This window comes from Chaetodon trifascialis, chromosome 12 (assembly GCF_039877785.1).
Source record: "Chaetodon trifascialis isolate fChaTrf1 chromosome 12, fChaTrf1.hap1, whole genome shotgun sequence".
In the NCBI taxonomy this organism is placed as follows: domain Eukaryota; kingdom Metazoa; phylum Chordata; class Actinopteri; order Chaetodontiformes; family Chaetodontidae; genus Chaetodon; species Chaetodon trifascialis.
The window spans coordinates 4,550,404-4,569,063 of record NC_092067.1 but is presented as its reverse complement, the minus strand read 5'-3'; the positions used below and the strand labels follow the sequence as shown (position 1 = coordinate 4,569,063).

Below are 18,660 nucleotides of genomic sequence, written 5' to 3'. Positions count from 1 at the left end.
TGGACTTGCTGAATGTTGGCGCTGCTCACCAGTGGGGGGCGCTGTGATCCAGAAGCCAGTCCTGAAGAGAGGCGGAACGTCGGCTATCGTCGGAGCGTCTCCCCCCCTCCCAATAGACGATCTTCGGCCATGATGTTTCACTCTGACTTCTCAGCTAGCTACTGCAACGTGAGAAACTCGAGTAGCCCCTCGCCATACCTAGGGAACAGCATGTGCCGGGACATTACAGGGGACGAGTAGGTATGAATTTATATTTCTAAATCGAGAGCAAGGCTGTGTTTTATTGTTGGCACTGTGGGGTCATTCAAACACCCGATGGCAGTTGGTGTTGTGTTGGTTGTTGCTAAGCTAACGCTATGTGGACAGTACATTGTAAACAGGTAAGTTACGGAATCCAGTGTAGGGTAATAGGTAACTAGTTAGCTGTCAGGTCTGTTCTATTAAACTGTAAGGATGAATGGATAGTTTTCGAGAATAGGTTGGTCAGTGTGGCTTGAGCTGACGCTATTATTGTAGATAATTAGAACGAATTTGTTAGTTAGCTTACATAAAGCTAAGCTCGTGTTCTGTAAGCACACACGTGAAATCTGACTGTTTTCTAGGACAGCCATCACATTGACAACAGCGTTTCAGGACGGGGTACGACACGTGCAGAATATAAGGAAAATGACAAACTACTGGCAACATCTATAAATATAATGTACGCATGATGATTTGCTTTAGTAATACAGGCGTGCTAAGTCACCTCATTCACTCAGCTAGCTCACATAGCTGCGATTTCAATGATAAGCTATGGAATTACTCCGGATGACTCTGCTTCCTCTCTTGTATTGTTTCAGTGTGAAAGCTGCTGCCTTATTGCCTCCTGTTAATCAACTGAGGAAGATATGAGAACTATCTTCTTCAAGACCTGAGACCTTAGTGTGAGCCAAGTATGTGGTCCCTGGCAGAACTGGGGCTCATATTTTATTCCCAGAGTTGTTGAGAAGAAGGAAGAGAAACGGCTTCTTGCTCCATCTCCTTCAGCTAAGGTCCTGAAGACTCCTTGACTCGGCCTGGGTCCTATATCAAACTCTGTGTGTGACTGTTAGTTATAGTGGGAACCACTTTGCCTCAGGAAATAAACCCTTATGTGCCTGCCTGTCTGAGCCTCAGGTGAGGGCTTATAACCCTGCATCACTAGTGCTAACAGTGTCTGGTGACTTGTGTTCAAGCATTGCACTGCTGTCACTGCTTCTGTGGCCGCAGTTATGTTTACTGTTGGTCAGGATTTATCAAGAACTTGTAGTCAACCCACAGTGACCAACAGAAAATTTCTGACTCCATTCAACTGGAGCTGACATCCCAAAAGTCATTCCTACAGGACCACTTATTGAGAGGGGAGCTGCAAGGAGGAACAGGGGTCTTTTAGGCAAGAGAGCCCTCCTCCACCTCAGGCTTTGGTATCATCTTGACTGTTAATTTCCATCCTGCCTAACAATCTCCACCCAAGACCTCTGTCCCTATAATCAGCCCTTCAGAAAAAAACACATCTTTGTTGGGCTGTGCCATGCCCACCAACCAGTCCTCCCCCTGGGGTGGTGGGAAGCTTCGGACTTCCTCCAATGCAAATAGTCCCAACACTACATCCTCCAATGCCAAGACAGTTGTGGCCACTAAAGTGCCTTTTAGTCCGACTTCTCCAGATCTATCCAGGAGAAAGGATCAGGCCAAACCTCTCTCCTCCAGTGTTGCCTTGTCTGCTTCACCTTTGAGGCAGACAACAGTGGCCCCATCTGTAGTTTCAGTCTGGGAGATTGAGGACGAAAATAAAACCAACACACAGAGCCAAATCACCGCTGTGCCAAACCTCCCACAACAACGCAATGTGATTCAAAGGCCAAACCAGGTAATGGCAACAGGATTGACACAGGCTGACTGCATCCTTACGGAGACCAGTGCCCCTTCCTCCATCCCCAAGAAGGAATGCCAAACTGGGTTTAAAGTCCAACTGACTGGCACCATGCAGAAATGTATGTCGCCGAAAAGCTCTCAACCTGGGAATGGTTTAGCAATGGACAGATTTCAGGCTGCCACAGGTGATGGGACATTTGGATCGGAGCCACGTTTGTCAATTTGTCATCAAGACCTATTTATTAAAGGCCAGTCCTCTGCGCAACAAATGAACAGGTTGATGGTGAGTATTGATATTTCCCAATGTGGAGGGCACAACAGGAAAGGGTAACTGGAGCATTTTGTCACCAAAAAAATATCTTCACTGAACAAATTTTGATTCTCAATGCTTGAGATTGATTTTTGAAGCTCCTGCAGTCCATTTAGGACTATGACTAGAGTGGAAAATGATGGTTTTATAAAGAGCTATAAATGTCACCATTACATTATTATTATTATTATTATTACACATGTGCCCTTGCTGCCTCCTCCACATCTGATCTTTCCTTGTTTTGTCCTCTTAGCTTGAAGCTGCAGACTGTTCCTCCTTGCCATCAGTGCCTCCTCTATGCCTTACTCTTTGTCAACATCAGGGGGCATCATTGGGAAAGGATGCCTCACGCCTTTACAGCACAAAAGCAGATATAAGAAGCACAACAAGGGGAACAACAACTACAACAACAACTACAAAGAGGAGCCATTCAGCTAAACTAACAAAATGCAATCAGACACAAAATAGCTGCACAACAATTCATGCTTTAAACAATCAGTTACTAGTGCGAGGTAGTCCTCCAGCCGTGGTGGTAGCTGCTACAAACAGCAAACCCCAAACAACAGCATCGATAGACCCAAACATACAGGCTTCAGAGGGTCAATGTCCACTGGGAAGCACCTTGTCCGCATGCAGAAAAAGCAGTCTTCCAGCAGAGAGTCCACTTCCAAATGGCCCCGTGCCAAGCGTGCTCGGTGCCAGTGTCAGTGCCAGTGAAGAGGAGCAGTCCACATCGCTGGATGCCATCACAGGTAATTACAATGATAGGTTACATACTGTACCTTGTCAAACAAAGCAATACTGAGCTTATGATCAGAGACCAAAGTACTAATAACTTCCTTAAGAAACTTTTGGTGTTAATGCTTATCTGTAGAGACAGAATGACATGGATACGTGACAGTATGTTATTTTAGGACACCTGCATTTCTCACTGTAGTTTTGTGAATATGCTCTTACAGTATGTTGATTGTAAATATTTTAAAATCAGCTCAGGCTTAATGTTTTGCATGATTTAGATATTTAGTTCAGTTCCATAGATTTAGTTTTTCGGCTCGGTTAAAGAAGAAAAGATCTAAAAAAAAACAAACAGACAAAAAAAAAACTAAATTTCTATCCCTGCACCACATAGCAGCAAGTTAAAACAGTTTTGGTTATTTCAAGGGCTGGATGAAAAATATTTACATATTATTAGTCAACGATTTCACTTTTTAATTTTTTTTCCTCTGTGCACTTCTCAATGGTTTGAAGTGGGCGGGGTTCAGTTGGGAAAATGATGATGTCACATACTTCCATGCACCGATTAGGATTTAGCTCAATTTGAATGTGAATCTGACTGTGGGTTGTTTAGTTTCCTCCTGCACAGCACATTAACTATTTTTTTAAGTGTTAAATTAAATAAATAGCTAGAATTAAACCAGCAATGGACCGCACCAAACACTGGATGTGTGACTGTTCTTTCCCACGTAGACATGGCCACCTGTGCTGCAGGAGCCTCAGTGGGCTCTGTGACCACTCGGATCTCCACAATCCACCTAACCAGGCAGGAAGAACCTTCCCCCATGTCATCTTCATCTTCATTCTCTTCCTCGCCCTCACCAACAGAGGAGCGTTTGGCTGGAGAGACTCAGCTGTCTGTGTGAGCACCTGCTAATTGCTTCTCTGCAGTTCTGTTTGGTTTTCACCCTTAGAAATCTCGCTCTGAATATTTGGCTGTGTTTTCATTGTTTCCAGCCAGGAATGTGTTATGCAGGTGGATGGAGTGGAGGAGGAGCTGCCTGATGAGCTGGAAAATGCCTGTAGTGACGATGGTATGATGTTAAAATACGCTCACACACACAGAGACTTAAAATGTCATAATACTCAAGCTGCCTTAAGTTAGCTGACAGTTTGCTCCATTGGTGTTGCAAACTGCTGCTGTCCTCTGTTGTCTTCAGATGATTCGGACTGTTCATCCTCATCCACAGCATCTATCGCTCTCCTTTCTGGGTAAGACTATAACCACAAACAAACACACAATCGTACAAATCTCCTACTTTCTATATGAATTTATGAACTATATCAACAAGTGTCCTTTGAAGCCCACTGCATTGTTACTATTGCTATACAAATATTTGGTGGTCAGATAGAACAAAATGAATCAGTAGTATAAAATGTTGATTATGTACAATACTTTAAGACAATTTCTGTCCATTAAACAGACTGATATTTCTTTTTAAGCCCATTTATGAGCCTGAAAAGACAAATGAAGACTTGTTTTTCTCAACCTGACGAACTTACAGTCCAGTTGAAAATGCCAGTGTCCTCTCCTTGGACCGCCCAACATCCAAGCCTGGTTTCTAATCGGTCTCCAAAAATGGCTTAAACCATATATCCATCAGATCCTGTGGACTTTTTGTCTCTCTCTCTCATTCTCTCTCAGTGCATTGTTAAAAGAGACTGAAAGCAGCAGAGCGTGGTGGAATGGTCTGCTGCATTGTGTATCATATTGTTTCCCACTGTGATGGCCTCAACAGTAGAACTCCCTACCAAAGACTCGGAGCTGATTCTTTGCTAAAACAGCCTGGATAGGGACCGCTATTGTCACCTTTTTTCCCCACAAACAGCTGATTTGTTTATGTGTTCATTTACATACACCCCCACCCTTTCCTGAAAGCTATAGCTCCTGTATGTATGGTATAGTGTTAAGTTAGCCTAGTGTGGCTGTAATGCCATCGTATACCTGTCTGTGGTGGAGGAGTTTTATTTAAGAGAAAACATTTGGAAGAGGATAGTGCCATCCCCTGTACCTTCATCCATCTGTGTATCATCGCTCCTTCCTTTCTATATGACTGTCATGTGAGTGGGTTTTTTATTTTTTTCATCTAGAAATTCTCATTTTTATTCCTCTCATGTGATCAGTGGTGTTATGTTGCAAAATTATGTTGGACTTACTTGCAACTGCCTGTTTGAAAAGAACCTTTTATGGCTGTGTAGAAGTACATGTCAGTGATACAGCTGGCTCTCATCTTGCTACAGCACAAGTGTTTTTTTTTTTTTTAGGTTACTTCTGTTTTTTGGGCTTTGCAGCATGATTCCTGGCATGAAATACAGCACTTGATCTTCTCCTGGTAGTATTAGAAATTTGAATTTGGGGACATTTAATTCTAGGTAGATCGGAATGTTCTTCTATAAAGTGTCCTTCATTTGTCTCAGCTGTCAGTGTCAAAATGCACTTGAACTCTCTGTGTGATGTCTCTAACCCCAAATCCTCATGAGCGTCATGTTACGAGCACATAGTGCTAATGATCATCCATCCCGTCCACAGTCGACTTATGTTACAAACCAGAGTGGTGACTGGATGCCAGCTTCCGTTAGTTAGAATGAACGTAACTCTAGCTGCATTACTCTTCATTTTGTTGTGAGCGAACAATTTGCTCCTTTAATAGTAATAAGCTAAGCAGAGCTGTGGTGCTGACAGGGCAGGCACCAGACAGTCTTCAGCAGAAACAAATATCGAACAATCATTGCGTTCTCAGTCAGCGTGGTTTGATGTTTTTTGTTGACATGGAAGCTCTCTTGTGGGCTGGGATGGCTAAAAAAGCTTTCATATATATATATATATATATGTATATATACACACATGAAAGGCTGCGTGTGTTTGGATGTACACTAATTATTATTGTATTTTCTTCTCTCTCTCTCTCAGTATTGAGGAGCCGATGTCATTGGGGGCGGAGGATGATCGAGAGGAAAGACCAGCTTTGGTCCCCAGTTTGTTCCCTCTCATCCCTCCAACCCTCTACTTCAGCACGGCCAACGAGAAAGGTCAGGATACGCACGTCTGTGGTGAAACTGACAGTAGCTACAGCAGTATTTAACTGAGGCGTAGAGAGTTAACCTGCCAGTTTTCAGCTTATTGCGATCATTTAAAGGATGTGTCGGTAGAAGTCAGCAACCCCAAGCTGACACAGAACTGAGCCTGACCCCAAAACTGATTAACTGAATGTCTGTTCACAACCTCTGTTCCTCTGACTGCACAGAGGTACTCCTGAGTTTTCAGTGATCGTGATTAAGTTGTTGTTTGCTAAATGCACTGATCCACTGTGCTCTTTGAAATGGCAAAATATTAAGAGTGTTGTGTTTGTCTTATTTTCTTTAGACCAGTTTAAATGTGATTGGCCTTTTATTGAAATAATTATTTGAATGAATGGTTTACATACTACCTCAGTTTTTGCATTCTGCTTGCAGTCTGTGTATGCATAATAGGTATGAAAAAATACAATACAGTTATGTATGATATATGTACGGCTGTTGTGTTGCGTGCTTCGCAGTGGAACTGCTGCCTGCAGAACAAAGGCGACTCTTAAAATGGAAGATGAGCACTGTCACGCCAAACGTTGTGAAGCACACCATCGCCAGGTCACACTTCAAAGTCACCAAGAGTAAGTCATCATGTGTTTGTCCGTGAGAGAGGCTGCGAAGATACATTTTCATCTGCAACACATAATTCAGAAACACATGCTAAACATCAAGCTGGTAAAGTTCGTCTTTGTGGATTAAATAATTGAGGTTCAGCAGCGACAGTGCTCACAGTGTTTAGAGGTATCGGCATTTGAACATCTTGTAATACAGATAAGACTGTCCCTGCTTACCTTTCTATGTACAATTTTGTGTGATTCATGTTAAATCAATTACATACAATATGGGTCTCACAAAGTGAATGCCAATACAAATGTGGACAACAAAAAATATTTTGATAAGTGTCACTGTAGACACAGATCATTTCAGTATAAGCGGAACATGCACAGGCTGAAATGTGACTGAACTGTAAAAGATGTCCTGAATAATCCTAATCTGTCTGCTCTGTTGTTCGTGTAGAAAGCCATGACTGGCTGGGCTGCTGGGGACACCACATGAAGTCTCCTGGCTTCAAGGCTCTTGGAGAGCACCAGAAAGTGAGAAACTGTAGTAAAGGAAGCCTTTACTTTAAGGAAGGTGAAATTATCAAATGACCTATTGTACAGAACTTAACTTGGCCGTTTTTGCTTCTTTTATCCTAGTTGAACCACTTCCCGGGAACATTTCAGATTGGCAGAAAGGACCGGCTGTGGAGGAATCTGTCTAAGATGCAGGTTCGCTTTGGCAAGCAGGAGTTCAGCTTTTTCCCCCGGACCTTCATCCTTCCTCAGGACATCAAGCTGCTCCGCAAGGCCTGGGAGGACAGTGGCTCCAGGCAAAAATGGATCATCAAACCTGTATGTTACGCAAGTGGATAATTATTTTGTCAGTTTACTACAAAAATATATGCATATAAATATAAAATATGCTGAAGTTTAAAGCAGTATAAGTTTTGTTTTCATCAGTCTGCTTTGTTTGTTACATTGTCTCTTCCTCCTGTCATCACAAATAGCCTGCATCAGCCAGAGGAATAGGAATCCAGGTCATCCACAAATGGAGCCAGATGCCCCGCAAGAGACCACTACTGGTCCAGAAGTAAGCAGCCCAGAGTAGACTGCTAATGGTTTCAAAGCTAATAGCCCAGAGATCATTTCCCAGCACTTGACACTACATTATCCCCTTGCAGAGGTGTCATGATTTTCTCAATCCTCAGTTCAATTTGACTTTTGATCTTAAGGTCACGATTCAGTTTTTGATTTAAATACATTCCTTTAATGGCTGTGCCATTGTTTAAAGATCAACAGATTGTTGGTGTTATGCTCTGACAGCTGTCATCTCTATTTTCAGATTCTTTTAAAAAGACAAGCTACATGACATGAAGTGTGATAAACCACCATATTTGTTATTTTTTTGGAAAGTGCCACACTAAGGCTAGATGGTTAAGTTTAAATAATTTCTTAATGTAACATACTTTAATTGTAATATACAGTGCACAGTAGTGTAGTGTTACCATAATGTTATACATAAATTGCTAATTCTGCTTTTAATGTCATTAGATGGAAACTGAAAGCTCTTTTCTATCAATTTTGAATCATGACGTCATATTAAAGATAAAACATTGTGTTTTGCAGGTACCTTCACAAGCCCTACCTCATCAGTGGGAACAAGTTCGACCTGCGGATCTACGTCTACGTGACAGCCTACGACCCGCTCAGAATCTACATCTTCTCTGATGGACTGGTTCGATTTGCCAGCTGCAAGTCAGTTTTCATCGCATCCTTCACAGTGACGGCGCCCAATACTGTAGATTATTTAATGTAAAATAGAACATAAATGATCACCAAGGTCTGAAGTCTGTTAAGCAGGACAAAGTCAGGTGATCTTGTGAAATACAGCTGTTAGAGCTAGTTATTGTGGTCATGTTTGATTAAATTCTACATGTGTGTTTCTCTGTAGGTATTCATCTTCCATGAAGACTCTGAGTAACAAGTTCATGCACCTGACCAACTACAGTGTCAACAAGAAAAACTCTGAATACCAGACGAACAGCGATGATAAGGCCTGCCAGGGACACAAATGGTAACAGAATGAGGAAAGAAGGAAGGTTTATGTCAAGGAAGGGAATGAAGGAGGAAGAGGAAGTCTAAAAGGAGCAGGGGTGTGGAAGAAGTAATGTGTATGTGACAGGTGGGGAGGGAGGATTAAGGGCACAGCCCCTGAATGCAGCCTGCATTGGCACAGGATGAGGCTGAAACTTGGAGTGAGAGAGGAAGCAAAGAATTAATGAATAATTATTGGCTTGTGTTTTTTTTTTGTTTTTTCTCTTTCCAAATATTTGAAGTAAACAATAATTGTTCCTCCAAAGCAGGTTGTTCTTCCAGCTCCAACAGAACCTGTTTGTTTGTTTGTTTGTTTCTGCGTGCGTGCGTGCGTGCGTGCGTGCGTGCGTGCGTGCGTGCGTGCGTGCTTATGTGTGTGTGTGTGTTTTCAGGGCTTTGAAGGCCTTGTGGCAGTATCTTGGTTCTCGAGGAGTCAACACCACTCTGATCTGGGAGAAGATTAAAGACATTGTGATCAAAACCGTCATTGCGTGAGTTTGCCCATTTATCATTCATTGGCAGCAGAACAGCAGGGCAGTTAATGTTTTCCACAATTTATGTTCTGTTTTTTTAAGTTTTAGTGTGTGTTTTTTTTGTAGCTTTAACATGACGACCTAATGTCACTTTGTTCTACTGTTTTAATATAATGTCAAAGACAGTCTTCAAAACTAGTTTAGTGAAGGTTCATCTGTTATTCCACCACACAGGGTTGGAAGTTGTAGTTCCTTTAGGCTACACAAGAAAAATGTGCAATTTGAATTCGTAGTTTTGTGTCATTTTCTTTCACTGTGCACATTTTTCTTGATATTACATAGATGACATAAATGTACAGGTTTTTCACAATTAAAAAATATTTACTTTGGCAGGCGAATATCCAAGTTCAGTAGTCATTTAATATGCAGTAGCTTGAATGATACCTCTTAGTTTTTAAAGAGGTGTGAAAATAATACATTAAATATTTTTTAGGTGTGTTTCACTTCAGATATGGCTGTGGTGAAGGAGTGAAGGCTTCGTATTTCTCCAAACTGCTTTCCAGGAAGTTTGTGTTTAAAGCAGAGCAACTCTGTGTGAAGCTCTGTGGATTCACAGTCTGTTCAGATAAAATTCTGCAGTCAGTGTGGTCTCCATTAGGGAGAATTGAGTAATTCGTAAGTCGTATGTTGAACCTTTAATAAATGTCAGGATTCATTAAGTGTGTGAGTTTTTGACACAACCCTCATGAACAAATCTGAGAGGAATCTTTTATTCTGGGTGGTGAGTAGAAGGTAGTGGTGAGGGAGGAGTGTACATGACACACAGGAGCTGTCGTGGTGAAAGACTCGATGATAATAATGAATCTGAAATGAACTCTAATCTCCCTCTTGTGTGTTGGGTATCAGCTCAGAGCCGTATGTCAACAGTCTGCTGAAGATGAACGTTCGCACACCTCACAGCTGCCACGAGCTGTTCGGCTTTGACATCATGCTGGATGAGAACCTCAAACCGTGGATCCTGGAGGTCAACATATCACCAAGGTAACGCAGACACACACACACACACACACACACACACACACACACACACACTCACACACACACACCATAAAAAACACAAGGTTTCCAACGACATCTTGTAACTTTTTTGCTTCTGGTCCAGCCTCCATTCCAACACACCGCTGGATGTTTCCATTAAAGGTCAGATGATCAGAGACCTCTTGAACCTGGCTGGCTTCCGTATTCCACAAAAAGATGTGATCGCCCCGTGCAGCAGCACCTCCAGCTCCACCAGCAGGTAAGGAGGAGGTAGTACACCTTGCAGGAAGGGTGGGGAACCTTCTTTCTGGAGAATTTTTAAACATCCTTTAAGGACCATACTCAATGGCGGCGCAAGAAATTTTTCATATGTCACACATGAGTTGGGGGTGGGGGGGTCAGTGGTGATTGAACAGCACTTAAGAAGCATATGCAATGAGGAGGAGGGGGCCAGCAATTGTATCGGGGTGGCCTTGGCCCCCCTGCCCTTCTGTTAGCAGCACTCCTGGTCATACTAAATTATTGAACACATATGTCACACTATGATGACTGGAACTGCTTCTGATGATGTCAGATGGTAGTGATGATGATGATGATGATGATGATGATGATGATGATGATGATACTACTACTCACAGCTGGTTTTCCAGTCAGTCTTGAACTCAATCTTTGCCAATAGTCAATTTTGAAAACAGTAGGTTGATGCTTTGCAGCTCAATGATTTCATGTTGTGGGTTGTCAGACACATCAGCTGGTTCTACAGCAAATCTGTTAAATTCCTTTTCTTGACTTTTCACGTCCTGAAACCTCTCACCAAATGCCTGAAGGAGTTTTCACACTCAGCAGCAGATTCACATGTCATAGCAGCTTTTGTTCTCACAGAGCAGGTAAATGCAAAGTGTTTCCTCTTTCCAGCTGCCGCAGCTTTAATTTCACTTCAGATGATTTCACATTAAAAGCAGAGAGCTGAGAAGCTGCTGGTAATGTCCACCATGAAGGCCGACTCACACAGACTCTTTCTGTCACTGAGTTTCCACGTCAGCTTTTTCTTCATCTCTGTGAGTTATTCCAACAAACTGACACTTTGGGGCAGTTTTCCTTTGTCTGGTGCTATCAGCTCCATGGCAGCAACAAAGCTCTCCTTCACAAATTCTTCTTCTGAAGGTTTCAGCATCTCACCTCAGAATTTGCCTTCATAACACTGTCTCTGTCAGCATGTGGTCTTGTGAAAGCTGCTTGTTCGGCATCTAGTTTAACATGTTTCAGCAGAAAGGACTCTAGAGATTGGCCCTTTTTCATCGCTAACAGTGTGTCCTGATTTATCATTTGTGTTCAAAAACATGTTAGTCTACTATTTTATTTTATTTTCTTTATCACTGAATGAAAGTGCTCTTTTGTATTTATAAATTGCCTCACGGGCTGGGTTGAACAGACTGGAGGTTTCCCACCCCTTTCCCATTCCATTAATTCTGGTTACAATTTAGAAACAGCTTTCAATATAATTCTGTCCAACTCAAACTACAGCCTCAGAAAAGGCCTTATAGTTGTGTGTGTGCGTGTGTGTGTACGCGTGTGTGTGTGTAGTCTGTGTGGTGGGAACAGGGAGAGGACGAAGCCAGATCTGTCTGCTGATGAGAAGGTGAAACGAGCCTTTTACCTCACACAACGCTACGCTGACCAGGTAAATGAACACAAACACATTAAAAATGCATTTTCAGAAACAGCCCCTGTAGATGCTGTTATTCTGGGTCTACAGTTATGTGTTACCAGGGATGGTGTGGATGTGAGCTGTGCCGAATACTTGTTTTATTTTTCAAAATAAAACCAGGGTACAACAGCAGCTTTGTCTCTTCCCCCTGTCTCTGTCAGGACTTCCTCTCTACAGTGCTGGATGTCTTGACTCCAGAAGACGTTCGTGTGCTAGCGGAGAGCGAAGACGAGTTGAATCGTCTGGGACAGTTCGAGCGAGTTTTCCCATCACCGTCATCGTCTCGCTACCTCCGCTTCTTCGAATGTCCCAGATATCTCAATGTCCTGCTGGACCAGTGGGAGCAGAAGCACTGGAACAACAGGACAAAAGGTATTGTGCTCTTCAGTGCACTGCATTGGCACAATAATGATGATCTTGCTCTCAGTGGTTTTGATTTTATTACAGATTTTTAGTGCTTTTTCAGACCCTCATCTGTGAATCTAGGATTACTTTGGGGGTGTGCTGTCACTACAGCGAACAAGGCAAACTAATGAATAAGTCTAGCTTTCAGTCACATCTCACAGTCTTCCAGAGATCACCTTTTTACATGTTTTAAACCCTTAAGTGTTTACAGCTATGCTCAGAAACCTTCAGCCTCACCGTCTGAACAGAGAATGATGTTATTTCCATGTGATAACTGAAAGAGTAACACTGGCGCTCCTCATCTGGTCGACGAAACACTGACACTGCTGATGTGAAATGTCTGTCTCATGTGCAGGTATCGGTCTGCTGACAACTCTCTGTCAGAGAGGAGTCCATCTGGGAACGAATGACCCCGCTCACATGGTGAGGAACTGTGGAAAGACTGCATTAAGTTGTCTGAATGAATGATGAGTGTGATGGTTTTTGAGCAATCTGAAAACGAGTGGTTTGATTTGAGATGTTGAACCATTATGGTTTTCTCTCTGTTTGTGTCTTTTTGTCTCTGCAGTGGTCCAAGTGTAGCTACATCTCAAAGTTTGAACCCCACAGACAAGACCTCATCAGCCCATCCAGATCCAGGTACACACACACACACACAGCATAAAAATCAGGGGTCAAGAAATAACAGATATTGGTCCATAAAAGTGTTGATCCAATGCAGGACTTGATAGATAGATAGATAGATAGATAGATAGATAGATAGATAGATAGATAGATAGATAGATAGATAGATAGATAGATTCATATGTCATTTTCAGCTACGTGCATAATGTTTGTATGGGAACTCTTCATGGGTTTATCCTTGTATGAGTAAAATTAGGTGAATAAAATAAACGACTGTGTTCAGCTCAGTAGTTTAACACATAACAAGATGCATAGAACGTGATTAAAGGATTACTTGGGTGCATGTTTGATTATCTTGTCAAATATATAAAGACCTTCTTCATAGTGTCTATTGTACAAATACCTGCTGAGTTTAGATGACAAAGGCTTATACACAAGATCAAAGTTGTTTATCGTGGGTTAGGATTATCACACACTGCACAGTAAACCACCCTTCTGCCACCCTCTCCTGTCTTGTTCTCCAGGGTAGTGGTCAGCCATCAGCACCGCTCCCATCCCGACAATGACGACGGTTCAGACAGGGAGGTTGCCTCGGTCTCCAGCCTGCCTGTTTCACCAAGTCCTGGATCTAGTGTCACCAGCAGTGCCTGTGCAAGCCCTCAGCCCAGCCTCTCCCAGAGCCTGCTTCCCCAACAGTTTGCCTCACTCTGAGACTCAGTTTGCTAGTGTCAGATTGTACCCAGTACCCAGAAGAGATGCAAAGCTCAGGGTCCAGGACATAGCCCGAACCTCTCCCCTAAAACCCTTCTTTTGATCGTTCATGTCTAAATGGATGAGTCCTGTACTTAAAACTGTAAGCTTGAAGCCCAGTCTTAACAAACACTGTAGAGGGGAGAGGATTTTGCTTAAGGGAGATGTAGTGGGCTATTAGAGGGAAGTATTACAGTAAGTGCTATACACATACTGGTAATTTAGCAAAAAATTGAGGATTTTTTGAATGCTGACTATTCCAGTGCTAAAAAACAGCAGTCAGTTCTTGGAGGCTGACCTTTCTGGTCTTGAGATAAACCTCCATTACTACACCACCAGTGAAAATGTAACACTTAAATGACCAATGCCAGTGTTTTCTATGTTTTAATATACGCCAACTTTAGTTCAAATGTTTTCTTAGTTCAGCATCCGTTGATTTCCATTCATTCTTTGCATTATAAAAACTATCCTCCAGAGACTTGAAGCATGCTGATAATACATCATCCCCCAGACTGAGCATTATGTCTGCTTAATTTGTCAAATTCACATTATTATTTAGCAGTGCAGTGCAGACTTTACAAATCAGCTTAATCAGGCAATGATGACAACAATGGAAGCCGACATGTCAGGTGTAACATTATTTCCAGCACTGTCTCATGACCATTATTAGTATATGAACATGCTCGTTAAGGCTGTGCACAAACATGTATTAGTACAGTATGAAAAAGCTTTGCTTTAGTGCAGTGTCGTCCAGCGAGCCAGTACGTCGGCCAATCAAGTACGAGTTTGCCACGCGCCTGGTAGACAGTTAATAACAAGAAGTGCATTACTGTGCTGTTTACCCACGATTGTCCTGACAATGAAACAAACTTTTCAGAGTTGTTTCAGAGTATTATCATCCACTGGGCAGCGTTTGACTTTGGATGAGCCTTAAAAGTCATAGAAGTATTACTCAGACTGAGTGGTGCTTCATCTTCTCACTGACACCTGTCTTCACAACGCCTGGCAAAGAGAGAACCTTGTTTTTTTTAATGCTGTGCCATTTGCAGTGAATGCGTGCTGAGAATGAGACCCTCGGATCACATCGGTCTCCACACACTGGTCCTCACTGTTCTTTAGTACTAAACTTAAACTGTGAACAAAAACCATGCTGGGATTCCTCACAACCTACAATACAAAGCAGCGTTAGCACAGGCTGTTGGTTTGTGTGTTTTATCAACGCACATTAGCAAGAATAAAACTGCAAAGCCAGCACGACCTGAGGCCCAGAGCTGTGGTGATAAATGGTGACTTTCACTTCACTAATGTCTTGAATCTAAGACTGTTGTTGCTTTGGTGTTACGAGTTTGAGCTACTGATTGCACGTTACATTCCTAACCTCATGGACTCCACTTGTGTGTTTGTGTGGAAAGGCGAAGAAAAAGGGGCTCTGTGTAGACAAATCAAAGAGGAATGGAGAGTTGATGAGGAGCGCTGCAGAAAGAGTCACCTGAGCTCGTCAGACCTGGTGTGGTGTGTGGAGATCTCTGCAGCTCATTACACGCACATCTTAAATGTGTCAGAACCTTTTATTTTCACTGGCTGATGGTGAAAGTTTCAGTTTGCGAAAGATACTTGAAGGTGAAACTTTGAGTATCCAGGTTGACAGCAAGGTTAGTAGACAACAACAAAAGCTTCTGTTACCAACAATATAAAAACAGCTTTTGTTTTTCTCCGTGACAATAGACAGATGGCCGTATATAGAATTTCCTGAAAGCTGCCAAATGCAGGTCCACCATCAGAACTCAACCCTGCAGACCTCATTCATTAACACCAGCCAGTCTAACACTTCTTATGTATCCTCAGGAAAAACAAATCTTATTTCAGACATATTCATATACTGTGAGGAGACAGTCAGAGAGGGAACGTAAAACTACTTGAAGGTGAAAATGTTCAGGTCCACTTTCTCTTAAAGCCAACAGCTGATGCAACAAACTGACGAGCTGTAGAGGAGAAAGGGGTAGCTGTCATCATGACGTCCTGTTTTCTGTTCTGCTTCACATTATTTAAAAAGTCATTTTCTTTCATTCCTGCTGGGAGAAGTGTCAGTGAAAAGTGAGGAGGCTAACTTGTTTACAAATGAGTCTAATTATGCAACTTACTAACAGATGCCAAACTGCTGTGCAGTGTCAGTATGTAGCAGACATGTATCAAGCTGTTATCAACATTTATCAGACGTGTAGTCAAAGGAGATACAAGAATATAAATGGAATAAAATGATGTTTTTGACAGATCATTGCATTTAGAATGTGGTGCAGAAGCACAAAGTGATGCGAGTGGCTTCGCTGTGTGTCAAGTAGGGCTGCAACCTGAGATCATTTCATTTTTAACAAGTTTCTCATTACTTTGTGTGATAATTGATTAACAGAGTAGTCTATCAACTTTTAGTTAATAGAAAAAATAGTAGCCATCACTCCCAGAGCCCAATGTGGTGCTTTCAGAATTCCTTCTTTGTCCCCTTATCAGACATGCACAATGACATAAAACCAGAGAAAATCCTCAACTATGAGAAGCTGGTTCCGGTGAACGCTTAACTTCAAAAAATGAGTAATACAATTAGCTGATCACCAAACAACAGAAGAGGAAAAGAAACAGCTATGGGTCTCATTAAAAGTCTCATCTCTGCCTGTTGTGAAACACCTACAGCAGCATCTTCGGTTCAGCTGACATGTCCTCATCAGAAATGGACCTCACAGTGTTGGCCTCTCACACCCACCATAAAGCACACACATGCATGCACGTTACAGGTGGTTTTGTGTGTTTTTGCCGTTATCATATAGGCTAAAGGAGCTAAACCACACGAAACCACCATTCAACACAGCTTATTGTCCATTAAGCTGCTCTTAAATAATGACTGAGGGGTTTCAGGGACCCTCGAGGCATGAGAACATTTAGGTTCTAAGTGACCGTGTAAGTGTTCAGTCTTATAGGAAAGAGTAATTCTGGAGTCTCAATGTCTGCTCCGAAGCATTTAGCAGAGTCCACTTTACACTACAGCCACGCCACTGTCATGTTTACTGGCTACATTTTAGAGTTGAGATATATTACAAACTTAAATAATAACGCCATGTTTGAAGTTGTTTTTAAATTAACAGAAATATTCTAAGTGGAAATGATATTTTACTAACTTACAAATGTAAAATGATCACGTTAAAGGGCTGTAAGAATGCTCAGGATGACGATTTCAAAATAAAAGTTATTTGTGGTACAAGTCTCATGATTGGGACTCATGATTTCACAGTGCTTTGAAAACTGGGTCTTCCTTATTTGCAATTGTGTGTGTGTGTGTGTGTGTGTGTGTGTGTGTGTGTGTGTGTGTGTGTGTGTGTGTGTGTGTGTGTGTGTGTGTGTGTGTGTGTGTGTGTGTGTGTGTGTGCGTGTGTGTGTGTGTGTGTGTGTAAGTAATGTGTGCATCTTTACCATCTGGTCACAGGACCAGAGGAAGTTGCATTGGCTTTATTTTGCATTATAATGCTGTAATTATTCTATAGGCCTACTTTAAATCTATGAGCTTTGATTGTTTGCTACAAAGACATGCCAGACATGATACAAGACTGATATTATGAGAGTACTCTTAATATTTTCTCCATGAGTTGATTATTGTTTCATTCAAAGCAAATGTACATAATGCCTTACACTGACATGAGTAAAAGACTTTATTTAATTACGTGTAAACTAAAATTTCAGACCTTATGGAGATGTTGTCCAACGATTACATTGTTTACGTGTAACAGCATGTGTTTTGAAATACGCACACTGACACTGCTGTGGAGAGAGTTGCCAGGAGTGCTGAGAGGAACTAGCCTGTGGTACTCTGAATGTGTGTCAGGACTCTTTAAGCAGTTGTAAACTATTAATATCTGAGCTCTTCTCTCTAACCACCAGCAGCAGCAGCAGCAGGAGGTGTTTATTAATAGAGCAACACTGTAGAATATCAGAAATCTATCTTAAACGGGATTCAGAGAGCTTTAAGCTCTGCCTGACTTGCACTGAACAAACATCACCTGGACTGAGTGAAGTGGTGAAGTAATGTAGAGTTTACAGTTTTCACCACCAAGAAGGCAACTGCAGGGATTTGCTGTGCTCAGCATTATTTAATTATTTAAGTTTTGGGTTTTTTTTTTTTTTTATTTCTTTTGACTTGACACAGGTTGTTCTGTAGGGCTAAAATGACCAACAGCTATTAACAGCGAAAAACTAAATTTATGATTAATTTTACAGGTGTGTTGGTAAAGTCTCAGTGTTATTTTTAACAATATTTTTGAAATTTGATTACATGCTTCATCAGCATTTCAGTGAATTTTAAGGCCGCATCAGATTTCAGGACAGAAAAGGAGGTGATAGTCTCCTCGATTCAATCAGTTTGTCTGTAAATAGTTTGACATTTAATGGCCCAGTGAAGCTTGAACAGTAGAACTGGCAAAGCTTTAAAGCTGCTCTGGTCTATTTTTTCTTATTTTTTAGTTGACAAAGGATCAAATGAAGTGTAATGTGAAAGTTGTCACTCATTGTGAGAAAGCCACAGGGGATTGTCACCTGACTCTGCAGGTCCCCTCAGCTCTGCAGAGCATGGCATGTTCACTGTCACTGCTCTCATCAACCTCTGTCACTGTGCACTACCTGCCCAGCACCAAACGACAGGCACACAGTGGAGCCAGCTGGTTCAAATGTTAGTTAAACCCTGAGCAGAGCTTAAAGGACAGTAAATATTGTGCTTACATTTGTCCAGAATCACAACCCCAAATGCTTCTGTTGCTGCATGCCTGCTGGATGTAGAACTTGACAACTGTTTGCCAACAGATCTTTGAGATGATTAATCATTGTCTTGTTTGCGGCTCGTTACTCTGCCCCCAAGTGGACAAAGAGAGAAGACTGAGCTGTTTGCTGTGCAGCACATCTTGTAAATTTTTGGTGACTCCACCGTAATCACATACAATATGTTAA

At 42.0% G+C, this 18,660-nt stretch overlaps 1 protein-coding gene across 1 annotated transcript; it reads left to right on the top strand.

The window, feature by feature from the left end:
• Positions 1 to 144: 144 nt before the first annotated feature.
• ttll4 (tubulin tyrosine ligase-like family, member 4) lies at positions 145 to 16,929 on the top strand. Its single transcript, XM_070976097.1, has 21 exons — positions 145 to 240; positions 840 to 2,176; positions 2,457 to 2,955; positions 3,671 to 3,839; positions 3,935 to 4,011; positions 4,138 to 4,189; positions 5,889 to 6,007; positions 6,514 to 6,624; positions 7,061 to 7,137; positions 7,243 to 7,437; positions 7,593 to 7,675; positions 8,212 to 8,340; positions 8,537 to 8,659; positions 9,072 to 9,170; positions 10,059 to 10,193; positions 10,315 to 10,449; positions 11,775 to 11,871; positions 12,060 to 12,270; positions 12,659 to 12,726; positions 12,872 to 12,942; positions 13,452 to 16,929. The coding sequence occupies exons 2-21, from the start codon at positions 1,550 to 1,552 to the stop codon at positions 13,636 to 13,638; spliced, it is 3,264 nt and encodes a 1,087-aa protein (XP_070832198.1). The 5' UTR covers positions 145 to 240; positions 840 to 1,549; the 3' UTR covers positions 13,639 to 16,929.
• The last annotated feature ends 1,731 nt before the right edge of the window (positions 16,930 to 18,660 follow it).

Coding starts and splice junctions, on each gene's coding strand:
- ttll4 (XM_070976097.1), top strand. CDS start 1,550: ATGCCCACCAACCAGTCCTCCCCCTGGGGTGGTGGGAAGCTTCGGACT. Junction 2,956..3,670: donor ATCGCTGGATGCCATCACAG/GTAATTACAATG, acceptor TTTCCCACGTAG/ACATGGCCACCTGTGCTGCA. Junction 4,190..5,888: donor TCTATCGCTCTCCTTTCTGG/GTAAGACTATAA, acceptor TCTCTCTCTCAG/TATTGAGGAGCCGATGTCAT.